Source organism: Pan troglodytes, chromosome 7, assembly GCF_028858775.2.
Source record: "Pan troglodytes isolate AG18354 chromosome 7, NHGRI_mPanTro3-v2.0_pri, whole genome shotgun sequence".
Lineage (NCBI taxonomy): Eukaryota > Metazoa > Chordata > Mammalia > Primates > Hominidae > Pan > Pan troglodytes.
The window spans coordinates 56,277,328-56,291,331 of record NC_072405.2 but is presented as its reverse complement, the minus strand read 5'-3'; the positions used below and the strand labels follow the sequence as shown (position 1 = coordinate 56,291,331).

At 50.7% G+C, this 14,004-nt stretch overlaps 2 protein-coding genes across 38 annotated transcripts in view; one reads left to right on the top strand and one right to left on the bottom strand.

Moving 5' to 3' along the window:
- The first annotated feature begins 6,547 nt into the window (after window positions 1-6,547).
- Window positions 6,548-7,815, top strand: CEBPD (CCAAT enhancer binding protein delta). Its single transcript, XM_003951258.6, has one exon. It carries the CDS (start codon window positions 6,608-6,610, stop codon window positions 7,415-7,417), a length of 810 nt encoding a protein of 269 aa, XP_003951307.1. The 5' UTR covers window positions 6,548-6,607; the 3' UTR covers window positions 7,418-7,815.
- A 995-nt stretch (window positions 7,816-8,810) lies between these two features.
- SPIDR (scaffold protein involved in DNA repair) overlaps window positions 8,811-14,004 on the bottom strand; it is a 475,230-nt gene continuing 470,036 nt past the window's right edge. For 36 of the 37 annotated variants that reach the window (XM_063817068.1, XM_009455296.5, XM_009455295.4 and 33 more), the window contains one exon: window positions 8,811-9,425. In XM_063817068.1, coding sequence (XP_063673138.1) covers window positions 9,282-9,425 — 144 coding nt within the window. In that variant the 3' untranslated portion in view covers window positions 8,811-9,281. Of the gene's footprint in view, window positions 9,426-12,831; window positions 12,950-14,004 lie in introns of those variants that run through there. The other variant, XR_010159535.1, reaches the window with a different exon arrangement.

Below are 14,004 nucleotides of genomic sequence, written 5' to 3'. Positions count from 1 at the left end.
ACAGGGTTTCACCAAGTTGGTCAGCCTGGTCTCAATCTCCTGACCTCAAATGATCTGCCTGCCTCAGCCTCCCAAAGTGCTGGGATTACAGGTGTGGGCCACTGCATCCAGTCTGATGATTATTTCTGGTGCCTGTTTAAACCTGTTTGTTGTTGTAACCTCCTAGTGATTTTTCATTTCATTTCAGCTCCAGAATTTCTAATTGGTTATTTTTGGTAATTTCTCTCTCTTAACTGATATTCTCTATTCGGTGATACTTCATGCTCCTGGCTTCCTTTAGTCCTTTGTACATGGTTTACCCTAACTCTGAGCATTTTAAAGACATGTGATTTAGTTTTTGTCCACTAAGTCCAGTGTCTGGCTTCCTCAGGGATAGTTTCTATTAATTTCTTCAGAGTATGCTTGTGAATGGTTTATACTTTCTTGTTTCTTTGCATGCTTCATAAATGTTTGTCAAAAACTCAGCATTTTGATAATTACAATGTGGCAACTCTGCAAAGTAGATTCCGCCCCCACCCTCCACCCCTGCCAAGGGTTTGTTGTTGCTATTTGTTGTGGGCTGTTGTTATTTGTTACTGACTTTTCAAAACTACTTTTGTAACATCTGTATTGTTTGTTGTGTGAGGCCACTGAAGTCTGTGTTCCATTAGCTTAGTGGTCAGCTAGTATTTTTAACAGAGTAACCTTAAATGCCCAAAGCCCCCAACCCATAAAAGAGAGAGAGAGAGAGAGAGAGAGAGAGAGAGAGAGAAAGTACCTACAGAAACTCTTCCAGTCTTTAGAGATTGGCTCTGTGTTGGCATACTCCTTTAACACTTAGCCAGGTTGTTTATAATTCTGTCTGTCTTAGCTTTCTCTTCTTGAATGTGCACATCTTGAAGGTCAGCCAGAAGTGGAGGCTTGAGGTCTTCTCAGGCCTTTTCTGAGCACTCCGCCCATGCTGGGCATGCACGTATTCCCTGGTACACGCAAGAGCTTTTAATGGCCCTTATTCCCCACTTATGTTCTTCCTCAAGCTCTTCCTTCCTAGACTTTTTGGTCTTTCTATTGCTTGTCTCAGGCTCCTACAGCCAGTACTTTTGCCCTTGCTGTTCTTGGCAAATGCCCAAATGCAAATGCTATCCTTGCTCTAGTCCATCAGGGAGCTGTCAGCCAGGTCCAAGCACACTCCCGTTTCTTTGAGAACAGAGTCTGTGTTGTTCACTCTGGCACTAGCAGCCTGCATCAGGAGTTCATGCTGCCATCTTCATGGCCACCAACAATCTGGAGAAGGAGGGATGGCAAGCAGGCAGTTTAAAACACCAAAGTGCTTTCTTAGTACATTGCAGCAGCTTCTTTCTTCATTATACTTTCCCCAGTTGCTGTAAGTTTGTGGCTAGATTTCAGAGTTCTGTAAAAGTTGATTAGGACAGCTTTTGCCAGCTGTATTTGTGGAGTGATGGAGCACTGGAATTCTTTACTCTGCCATTTTTGGTGATGTTGCTTCTCTCATATTTCTTAAAATTTTGATTTTGTACTCATAGAAAGAACTTCATTTCTTTTAGACATTGATTTTAATAATATATCACTCTTACGTGCATGTAAAAAGGACAATATAAGTAAATTGCTTAAGATATTCCCAAATGTTTTCATGTTCACTCACTGTCTCCTCTGAATCACTTTTCATTTCAGAGTCATTGCCCTGCAGGTTTTTACACACCACTGCTCTTCATTCCACCAAGACAGCGAGCGATGTAGCATTTCTTTAGAAAGTGCTCTCCGCCATCATCCTCAGGATTCACTCCCAGCCACTGGCACCCATATGTGGACAAAGACAAATATCCTAACTGACACTCTGGACAACAGTGATTGTCACATGCATCCCAATTTCAATAAAATATTTAAAAAGTGCACTTAATAATTGACAAGATGTGGGATGTATTTTTCCTGAGAAGTCAGATGAGGAAGTGATTAAGTAAGTCACAGAAAGCACCATCGAGGCAGGCACCATTGCTCTTGCCAGCAGAGTAGTGCAGAGGAGAAAGAGCTCTCGGTGGAACCATCAGCTTCACACACAGGAAACCAGGCAGGTCCTGGGTATTTGGAGTTGAGTCAGGTGCCAGTTGTTGTGAGAGGAAATTGGCTTCTTGAAGTGGGCAGTGGAGGGCTCCCACTTGAGAACTGAAACTCCATCCTCTAGGCCAAGAAAACATCAGCAGATTCTAAGGAACACAGTGACGTGACGGGCTCTCTTGTGTGGCCATCTGGAGAATGGATTGGAAAGGGAGAGCAAGCTGTGAGTCCAGACCTGCTGCACCCTTCCTGGGGGAGCAGGTGCAGCTGCAGCATCACTGCCACCAAGGAGGCAGCTGGGGACCTGGAGTGCAAGGAGGCTGGCAGAGGGGCTACTGGGTGTGGGCCAGGGAGGGATGAATCCACCTGATAAAAATGTAGCCTGGGAAGACAAATTGCTTTTCCTTTTCTGTTGAGGAGAATGTGAGCAGGTATTTGGCAGGTGGGACACCCAACCCACAGAATCCAATTCTTGTTGTCAGTTCTGGCTACTTTACAATCTGGGGACTCAGCCTTTTAGATTCCAGAAGCTGAAGTGCACACAGAAATTGTTACCAATTACAGCAGGTTTCAATGACATGCACAAGCTTTAACAGCATGAGGGGTGCGTGACCCCAACAACCACTGGTTTTGTTCCTTTGACTCTGTCTTTCCTTTTCCAAACTCACACATTGCGAATAAGGTTCATCCTGAAAAAGTCAGTATTTTTGGATATAAACATGTAACATATAAAAATTTCATGGCCGGGTGCGGTGGCTCACGCCTGTAATCCCAGCACTTTGGGAGGCCAAGGCAGGCAGATTACCTGAGGCCAGCAGCTGGAGACCAGCCTGGCCAACATGGTGAAACCTCGTCTCTAGTAAAAATACAAAAATTAACTGGGCGTGGTGGCACACACCTATAATCCCAGCTACTCGGGAGGCTGAGGCAGGAGAACTGCTTGAGCCGGGGACATGGAGGTTGCAGTGAGCCAAGATTGTGCCACTGTACTCCAGCCTGGCCAACAGAGCGAGACTCTATCTTAAAAAAAAAAAAAAAAAAATCGCTACTGTGACCCAAAACTCGGGAAAATAAGCCATAAATTTAAAATAGCCCAAAGGCAGAAGGGAAACAAAACCATCTAATCTGATAGCTGAGAATAACAATCTGAAGAAAGCACTAAAAAGTTTCCCACCTCTTGAAACTTCATTTCATATTTACGTTTAGAGAGCACTCCTCAAAAATGTTTTATTTTTTCAGACTGTAATTTGGAGCAGAACTGCTCTTCTGCCATTTCAATTATCCAAATATGATCCCTAGGATGAGAGAGAGCTGAATTATGGTCAACTTCGTCCTATGAATGAAGGGAAGCCAGATTGGCTTTTGGACCCCAACAAACAGCTTATATTAACTCAAACACATTTTAACCGTTTTCAACCTCCTGAATTTCTTTTTTTTTTTTTTTTTTTTTTTTGAGACGGAGTCTCGCTCTGTCGCCCAGGCTGGAGTGCAGTGGCGGGATCTCGGCTCGCTGCAACCTCCGCCTCCCTGGTTCACGTCATTCTGCTGCCTCAGCCTCCCTAGTAGTTGGGACTAGAGGCGCCTGCCACCATGCCTGGCTAATTTTTTGTGTTTTTAGTAGAGACGGGGTTTCACCTTGTTAGCCAGGATGGTCTCGATTTCCTGACTTTGTGATCTGCCCGCCTCGGCCTCCCAAAGTGCTGGGATTACAGGCGTGAGCCACCGCGCCCCGCCTTTTTTTTTTTTTTTTTTTTTTGATACGGAGTTTCACTCTGTCGCCTAGGCTGGAGTGCAATGGTGTGATCTCGGCTCACTGCAACCTCCGCCTCCAGGGTTCAAGCGATTCTCCTGCCTCAGCCTCCCAAGTTAGCTGGGGTTACAGGCACCTGCCATCATGCCCGGCTAATTTTTGTATTTTTGTAGAGACAGGATTTCACCATGTTGGCCAGGCTGGTCTTGAACTCTTGACCTCAGGTGACCCGCCCACCTCGGCCTCTCAAAGTGCTGGGATTACAAGCGTGAGCTACTGCACCAGGCCTAGGCAAGAGCTTTCTAACCGCTTCCTGTAAAGCACCTCAATATGCATCACTGTCATGTAAACTCAACTTAGTGTTAATAAATGTAGCTTTGGGAGGCGGAGGCGGGTGGATCACGAGGACAGAAGATCGAAACTATCCTGGCTAACACGGTGAAACCCGTCTCTACTTAAAATACAAAAAATTAGCTGGGTGTGGTGTCACGGGCCTGTAATCCCAGCTTCTCCGGAGGCTGAGGCAGGAGATTCGCTTGAACCCGGGAAGCGGACGTTGCAGTGAGCTGAGATCGCGCCACTGCACTCAAGCCTGGCGACAGAGCAAGACTCCGTCTCAAAAATAAAGATAAAAATAAAAATAAAATGTAACTATATTGACTATCGGAATCAGTAAATCATCTCACTGAAAATAGTCTCTGAGTTGTTTTTAGGAGGATATGGTTATCCCTTATAAATATTGATTTTGCATTCCCTAAGTGATTGATTAGGGAGGGCTTTAATAGTGTTTCTATGGCTTCTGAAATATATGAGAACAAAACAATTTGTGCTAGAACTTTTTCTGGATGTGCGTAAGTCCACACTCTACGCATTGCTGGATTTCAGTCTTAATAGGTAATTAATTGTGTGACATCATCATTGTGTACCCTCTGAGTAACTCTAAAGAAATATGTTTGTTCTTTAGGAAACCTATTAAATATCCCATAGTGCAACGTTAGAAATGACCTCTGGAACTGACTGCAGAAACTGCACAGCAGTTAGTAGAGCTTGGTGTTCCGACGCAGATCTGGTGAGAGGCCTGCGCAGGAAGAGACTCGACATGGAGCAGGTGTGACTAGCGATAGTGATTTAATGGATTTGGGCCAGACATGGTGGCTCACGCCTGTAATCCCAGCACTTTGGGAGGCTGAGGCCGGCGAATCTCTTAAGCCCAGGAGTTTGAAACCAGCCTGGACAACATTGTGAGATCCCATCTCAATTTTTTTTTTGAGATGGAGTCTCGCTCTGTCGCCCAGGCTGGAGTGCAATGGAACGATCTCGGCTCACTGCAACCTCCGCCTCCCGGGTTCAAGCGATTCTCCTGCCTCAGCCTCCCGAGTAGCTGGGATTACAGGCGCACGCCACTACGCTTGGCTAATTTTTGTATTTTTAGTAGAAATGGGGTTTCACCATGTTGACCAGGCTGGTTTCAAACTCCTGACCTCGAGTGATCCGCCCACCTCAGCCTCCCAAAGTGCTGGGATTACCGGCATGAGCCACTGTGCTCGGCTGAAAAAAACCATATTTTTAATTTAAAATAATAAATGGGTCTGACCAGAAATGCCTGCCTCAAATTGCAGGACACATGACAAAGCCCATTCTTACTTAAGACATTTTCAGTGTGCGATGGGTCTACCGGGATGTAACCCCATGGTGAGTCGAGGCCCATCTGCACCCTGCTATAGCTACTGGTAGATCTTACCTGTTTCCCAAAAAGGACCCAACTACTTTAGGTTCAAGGCACTTTTTTGGAATATTTAACAGGGAAAGAGCCTGGAACTAAAAACAGGTCTAACGCAAGATGCCGCCACACGATGGCACTGCTTCCGTAGACCTGGAAGAAACGCGGGCGCGGGAGCTGGCGGCGGACGCCCGGGCCTGCGGGGTCGGGGAGTAGCGTCCGGCCGGAGAGCCCGCACCTCGAGGAGCCGGCGGAGGACGCGATGTCGTGACCGCGTCTCCCCCATCTGCTCTGCTTTTGGCGACAGCGTCCCGTCGGCCTTTCGGTCAGGACGCAGCAGCCGCGTCTCTGGGCCTCGACCCCCAGGGCCGGCCGGACCCGGGACCTCCGAGGAGAGCAGCGAGAACCGGCCCGGATTCCCCGAGGCGCCCGAGTGCGGTGCGGGCAGCCCTCCCCGCCTGCCAGGCCGCCGCTGTCCCCACGTCTGGTCCCCCGCGCCTCTTCCCGCCTCTGGTCCCACGGTGGAGGCGCGGGGCGAGGGCCTCACGCGCGTGCCCACGGTCGGGGGGCGTCCTTGGACGCGCGGGTCCTCTCCCACGGGTCTCCACCCCCCGCCCTCCGGCGACAGAAGCCGGCCTGGGACGCGCGCGCTGCGGCCAAGTCCTGGTTTTGATTTCACTCCCAGCCCCGAGGAGCGAGGAGGTTCCAAGCCCACAAACAGGAAGAAGAGAAGGCCCTGGAGTGCTGGCAGAGGGAGTGTCATTCCCAGCAGCGCAGCGCGGGCCGGCCCGGGCCGGGGAGGGAGCAGCAGCGCGGGCACCCTCCTACAACGTGGGCTGGGGGTCCCCAGGGCCGGGGAGGGGGCCCCGGGGAGGAGCTGAGAGAGGGCGCGCCCCGGGAAGCCTCGGGGCGGCTCCGGGGGGCTCCCAGGGCGCCCCCGCCCCTTCCCCCGCGGCCCCGGGGCGCCCCCGCGGTGCCGGAGTCGGGGCGGGGCGTGCACGTCAGCCGGGGCTAGAAAAGGCGGCGGGGCTGGGCCCAGCGAGGTGACAGCCTCGCTTGGACGCAGAGCCCGGCCCGACGCCGCCATGAGCGCCGCGCTCTTCAGCCTGGACGGCCCGGCGCGCGGCGCGCCCTGGCCTGCGGAGCCTGCGCCCTTCTACGAACCGGGCCGGGCGGGCAAGCCGGGCCGCGGGGCCGAGCCAGGGGCCCTAGGCGAGCCAGGCGCCGCCGCCCCCGCCATGTACGACGACGAGAGCGCCATCGACTTCAGCGCCTACATCGACTCCATGGCCGCCGTGCCCACCCTGGAGCTGTGCCACGACGAGCTCTTCGCCGACCTCTTCAACAGCAATCACAAGGCGGGCGGCGCGGGGCCCCTGGAGCTTCTTCCCGGCGGCCCCGCGCGCCCCTTGGGCCCGGGCCCTGCCGCTCCGCGCCCGCTCAAGCGCGAGCCCGACTGGGGCGACGGCGACGCGCCCGGCTCGCTGTTGCCCGCGCAGGTGGCCGCGTGCGCACAGACCGTGGTGAGCTTGGCGGCCGCAGGGCAGCCCACCCCGCCCACGTCGCCGGAGCCGCCGCGCAGCAGCCCCAGGCAGACCCCCGCGCCCGGCCCCGCCCGGGAGAAGAGCTCCGGCAAGAGGGGCCCGGACCGCGGCAGCCCCGAGTACCGGCAGCGGCGCGAGCGCAACAACATCGCCGTGCGCAAGAGCCGCGACAAGGCCAAGCGGCGCAACCAGGAGATGCAGCAGAAGCTGGTGGAGCTGTCGGCTGAGAACGAGAAGCTGCACCAGCGCGTGGAGCAGCTCACGCGGGACCTGGCCGGCCTCCGGCAGTTCTTCAAGCAGCTGCCCAGCCCGCCCTTCCTGCCGGCCGCCGGGACAGCAGACTGCCGGTAACGCGCGGCCGGGGCGGGAGAGACTCAGCAACGACCCATACCTCAGACCCGACGGCCCGGAGCGGAGCGCGCCCTGCCCTGGCGCAGCCAGAGCCGCCGGGTGCCCGCTGCAGTTTCTTGGGACATAGGAGCGCAAAGAAGCTACAGCCTGGACTTACCACCACTAAACTGCGAGAGAAGCTAAACGTGTTTATTTTCCCTTAAATTATTTTTGTAATGGTAGCTTTTTCTACATCTTACTCCTGTTGATGCAGCTAAGGTACATTTGTAAAAAGAAAAAAAACCAGACTTTTCAGACAAACCCTTTGTATTGTAGATAAGAGGAAAAGACTGAGCATGCTCACTTTTTTATATTAATTTTTACAGTATTTGTAAGAATAAAGCAGCATTTGAAATCGCCCCTGCTTCCTATATTCGCAGTGACTCCCGCCCGCCCGCCGGTGGCGCAGGACCCGGCTCGGGAAGGGTGCGTTCCAGACCCGCAGCCAGCGAACACCAGGGAGCACGGGCGCCAGGTGTGTGTGTGTGGGGGGCGGGGGGATGGGGCGCAGGCCCGAGCTACTCAGGAGAGAGGGTCTGTCGCTTTTAAAACGCATTAAAGGCTCTCTCCTGGCCTTATTTAACTTGCCTAAGCTAGGTGGAGCACGGCTGAGCTCAGGTAAGCTAGCAGCTTTCCAGCAGAAGGTGTTCTCCCGAAGAACGCAAACCTGGGGAAGGGTTGACTTTTTGGGGGCCCCTGCTGAAAACAGTTCAAGAGCTCCCTAACTGTAGAGGCTGCTGGAGGGGCGAGGGGCAGAACCCCGGGCTGAATCATCTCCCGCTTTCCTGGGACTTTGCTTTCACTTTCCTCAGTCTTGTGGACAGAGTCAAGTAGATTTTCAAAAGTGCTCCAGAAAGGCCGGAATAGTCATGTAGTGGATGAAAAGGGCAGTCACAAAACTGCTTAAGACCAGCTGTCTTGCCAGTAATTGCAGTGCTTTAAGATTTAATTAAAAAGCCGCCTGCCTTTAACCCAAGAACACTTGGTATTAGGGCACCATTTCTTGGTCACGGCTGCTACGTGTATCTGATGTAGTTAACCATGGCCTGTCATGATTATATTGCTATAAGGAAGGGAACAAAATCTTTATAGTGTCCAAAGATAATTAATTCTTGGTTTAAATCTCTGCCAGCAAAGCAAATAACCGACTGCTCCTTAGTCTGTGATCTTTGCTCTCCGTGCACATTACCCAGCCTAATTAAAACAGGTGTGTGTGGTGGAGCCAGCTATCCCCACCACCATTCAGCAGAGACACGATCACACCAGTTCAGAGAGCTACACTTTATGGGTAACAGTTTCACCTGTGATACAGTTCCCTAGAACATTTTCCCAAAAGTAGTGAACTGCAAAGTGCTTAGGTTTGACATTTATTGTAGCAGAACAGTAATATCACAGTATGGGACAAAGGTTTACACTTTGCAGGGTATTCTTTGGGGGAATGTTAAAACAAATACTGTAATAAAAACATGTTCAATCATGGTAAAATGTTCAACTTGTTAAAATTACAAATGAACAAAAAATTTTTTTCTCATATATTGCCTAAATACCAAATGAAGAGCTTAAACTTAAGATTCAATGTGAAAACAAGAGTAAATATGTTCCTAAATTTGCAGAAAATAAAAGATAAACTGTAGAAAAAGGTATTTTGATTTACAGTTCACAAAACTGTATCTGAACATTTCCCCAGAAAAATCTAAGTTTCATTTCAAGATCGTAAACTACGTTCACTGTGTCCATAGTTAACAAATAACTACCCCAAATCACCACCACCACCACCACCACCCTTGCAGCCACATTGCAAAGTTCACAGATCCTGCGGCAACCGCTAGTGTTCTGCAGAGGCCCCTCCTGCACTCAGAAGCTCGATTTCCTCCAATCCAATGCAGCTGGTCGGGTGGGCGGTTACGGACTGGACAAAACAATTTAACAACCCCACTTCCTTTCCGAGGACACTCTTCACTTCGTAGCTCTGCAGTGATAAAAGGCACGCTGGTTAAAGCAAACAGCCTGGGACGTACTGTTCCCAACAACACGGAAAACCAGAGAGCCAGAGTGGAAGGCCCTTTCCCCAGTCCACGACCTTCCACTCCTCAAATGGCTGAGAACAGTGGTAGGAAGGAGAAACAAATGAAGAGCCACTACACACACACACACACACACACACACACACACACACACACACACATATCCATTTATTTTAGCAAGTGAAGGAACTACCCCATTCTGGTAACTGAATTGTTTTTACTTGGGACACGATGCACACAGACTCTGCTGGGAAGGCCGGGGCTGGGCACACAGTGCCCACAGCTGTCTCCCACTTCCTTTAGGACACTTCCTCAATCTAGCAACACTTCCGGTTGAGGGATTTCCTGGTGCTTTGCCCCAAACTTCCTTCCTTAATAGGATCCCATTTCTTCTAGAGTTATACTGGGCTAAAATCCTCTGTGTTTTTGTAATGAGACTTCGCTTTTTCTTCTAATTCTTTTTGGTTAGTCCCAGGTGAGTTTCGTCTCCAGATGAGACAGGTACAGGGAGTCCTTGGCCCCCATCCCTGACCAGGCTGAGAGGGTGTGGTGCACCCCATTATAGATCAAGCTGCAGAATGCTGTTGCGGGTAGGGCTGAAAATAAAGGCTCAGAAGCACTGAGATATTCCATCTCTGGCTTTCTGAGAGATTAAAGCCCTAGAAGGCAATGTCACTTGCAGAGTAATATCATGGGCACCCCACACTCCTCCTCTGTGCAAGGCATTTGGCAGTTGCTACAGCAGTTCTGTTTGGTGTCTATTAACTCACCCCTCCCATCGTTATGGTGTCATGGCCAAAGAGACTGAGGCTGGAGAAGCCAGACAACGTGGCCAAAGCAGGTAGAATGTGGCTCCTTGGTGCCCTTCCCTTCAAAGGTGTGAGTCTCACTGCCTTTCCCTGAGTTTGAGCTGGCCTCAGTGTCTGGCTTCTCATGAACACAGTGCGGTGGAAGGGACACCAAGTGATGTTCCACGCCTGGTCAGGAAAGGTGCCCAGCTTCCAGCTGGCCCGTGGGATCCACACACATGCTGTGAGGGGGTCCGGCCAGAGCTGTGGCCTGGACGTAGGAGCCTTCTGTGACTCCCACCGGCCTTGGGGGCACCCGCTAATGCCCAGTGGAGCTATCCGGATGAAGCCCTGTCCAAACAAGAGTTCTGTGCACAGAATGAATATTGATGCCACCAAGTTTTGAGATGGTTTGTTTTGTAAAAATAAATGTCAGGATCAGTCTGGGATGTGAACGCTACTGACGCCAACTCGTGGGGGGACTTTGATTTTCCCATTTGTAAGACAGGCATGGTGCCTATTCAGTGGGCTCTGTCAAGAGTTTTGGCTTCCTTGGTGAAAAAGAATAAAGTCAACAGGATGGTTTAATGTAGTGATGGGGGAAGTGGGTGTCACTGGTCAAGACAGGCAAAGAGAAGGAACTTGGTAATGGAAGCTGAGGCCTTCCCAAGGGCTCTGAGGTGGCATGGACGGCAAGTGCAGCTGCTCACTCGCTCACGCATGGGGTTTATTACGATCCCATGTGGGCCCGTCACTGAAGAGATGGCAGTGAGCAGGAGAGTCTCCAGGCTGCTGGACTGGAGGGGACACCAGGGGATACAGAAGCAGAAGCAGGGTCACCGCAAGGGGAGGGAGGGTGGAGGCGGCATGCTGGACACCCTTCTGGTGTCTTAAGAGTTTCAGTTAGTCTTGCATGTTTGTGCAAGTGTGAAACAGATGACCCTATGGTCTTCTGGAGTAAAAGTATGCAATTCTGACTTGGAAAAAGCCAGCAAAAAATCATTTATTTGTAAAATGTTAGGTTTGGCTATATTATCTGTAAATGGAGTTTAAAATTTTTTATTACTTTTTTTGAGACTGAGTCTTGCTCTGTCACCCAGGCTGGAATGGAGTGGTGTGAGCTTGGCTCACTGCAACCTCTGCCTCCTGGGTTCAAGCAGTTCTCCTGCCTCAGCCTTCCAAGTAGCTGGGATTACAGGTGCGCACCACCATGCCTGGCTAATTTTTAAATTTTTAATAGAGATGGATTTTCACCATGTTGGCCAGGCTGGTCTGGAACTCTTGACCTCAGGTGATCTGCCCGACTGGGCCTCCCAAAGTGCTGGGATTACAGGCATCAGCCACTGTGTCCAAGTAATAAATCTTTTATGTGTGGGAGAAATTAACATGGAGAGGTTTAAACAACCATATTAGCAAACTCCCAAGCACTATTCATATAAATGTGTGTCTGCATATGTGTAAAATGTGCTCTCTTTTAAAAAATCACTATATATGTTCCTTTAACTTTTCTGAAAGCTAAGGAAACAAACTTCAAGTTCCATGCCACAATAATGTTACTATTGAGAAATGAGATGCACAACTACAGACAATCCTACTGTTTTCACATCTGCAGCTTGACCACATTACAGTAAAGGCATAAAACTTAACACTCAAGTATCTTAACCGAAACAGTACATTTGCCCCAGGGAATGGAGTTACAGTTCTTGTGGAAAGCCCCAATTTGATTCTCTGAATTTTGGTGAATGTGTATGCTCACCCAGAAAACTGACAGAATCCATACTGGGTATCTCTCAGCTAACATCTCTACCCAGGCCCCTCTGGCACCCATCTTCTATCAGCTTCTTTCCAGATCCGCAGTAAAGACCTGATCAGCCACTGTGAATAGAGCTGGGCATGGAGTAAAGAGCCTCCTAAGTTGTCTACTTCTAGGCTTGGAACTTACCCCACAGTCCACTGGTATTGGCCCTGAAACCAGAGCACCCAAAAAGGTGATACTAAGGCTGCTGCCACCCTCTGGCCCTCACCCAATGCATACACATACACACATGCACACACATACACACATGTACGCATGTGTCCAGCATATGTGCATACACAGCATAGTCAAGTGGACACATACACATGCACATGGGCAAAGGTGCTCTGATGCACACATACTGCATAAATGTGCACACACATGCACTCAGGTACACACACCTTTGAGCTCTTTATAAGCAGGGCTTTTACCTATGGGAATATTCTAGTTGACAAGTTAAATGTGTAGGAGGAACGAGCACCTTAGCCAGAAGGAAACCAAGTGAAGGAAGGAGGATTTCTGCCAGGGTTCCTGGTCTCTGGATCTCTAAAGAGGGGTGGGGATTGGAACGGGTGTCAAGCACTGTCCATTGCTGGAGACTTCCTGGATGGTGACCAGGGATGCCAGGCAGCTGCTACCACAGCACCGTCCCGCCCTTCTGAGTAGCATGGAGCAGCTGGAGAGCTGTGTGCCATGCCCAAGAGTTGGTTGAATCTGTTGAGGTTGTGGGTTTTGGTTCGTTTTATCATGCGTTCTCAAACAGGGGCGTTTCTTTTTTTTTTTTTTTTTTTTTTGAGACGGAGTCTCGCTCTGTCGCCCAGGCTGGAGTGCAGTGGCATGATCTCGGCTCACTGCAAGCTCCGTCTCCCAGGTTCACGCCATTCTCCTGCCTCAGCCTCCCGAGTAGCTGGGACTACAGGTGCCCGCCACCACGCCCGGCTAGTTTTTTGTATTTTTACTAGAGACGGGGTTTCACCATGTTAGCCAGGATGGTCTCGATCTCCTGACCTCGTGATCCGCCCGCCTCGGCCTCCCAAAGTGCTGGGATTACAGGCGTGAGCCACCGCGCCCGGCCAAACAGGGGCGTTTCTAATGCTTTCTCCCAACATTCTCCATCAAGATGTGTTCCCTGAAGACTCAGATCTGCCATCTTTAGCACCTACTCAAACTTCTACCTGGTCAGCTGTGGGCAGTTCCCCCCTTTCTGGGCACTGCCTCCTCCTTTCTTCCTCCCTACTCCCAGGACTCAGACAAGGAGACAAGGAATTGGCTGACAGGCACTGCTGTGTGGTCGGTTGCCTGTTATACACTTAAACTTCCTTAAGGACAGAAAAGCACATATGCTGTTCCCCATTATGCTCCTTGGGCTGGCTCCCAACTCTGCAGGTGGTCACTCTGTGGCGTAACGATGACTTTCCCTCTGTGGGATGTCTTTGCCTTGGGCACTGCACTCATCCCCCTAGCAGGGAAATATGGGCTCTACCTTGCTGGGACATTGGGAGGTTGAACAGGGAAATGTGAGAATGCGGTAGGCTCAGTTCCTGGCCCGTAGTGATGACTCACCTTTTGCACCACTGGGGAACACTTGCTGATGAGCCTCCACAGCCCGGCCTCAGCATCAGTCCCTGTGTGCAGCAGCTCAGGGGACAATTCCGAGCTGGAGCTCGGGGTCACTGAGGAGCTTTAAAGCTGGTGGGTGTTGTGCCAGGAGGGAGCAGAAGCCCCCTTTTTTTTTTCTGAGACGGAGTCTTGCTCTGTCGCCCAGGCTGGAGTATGGCACAATCTCAGCTCACTGCAACCTCTACCTCCCCAGTTCCAGTGATTCTCCTGCCTCAGCCTCCCGAGTAGCTGGGGTTACAGATGCGCACCACCACACCCAGCTTTTTTGTATTTTTAGTAGAGATGGGGTGTCACCATGTTGGCCAGGCTGGTCTCGAACTC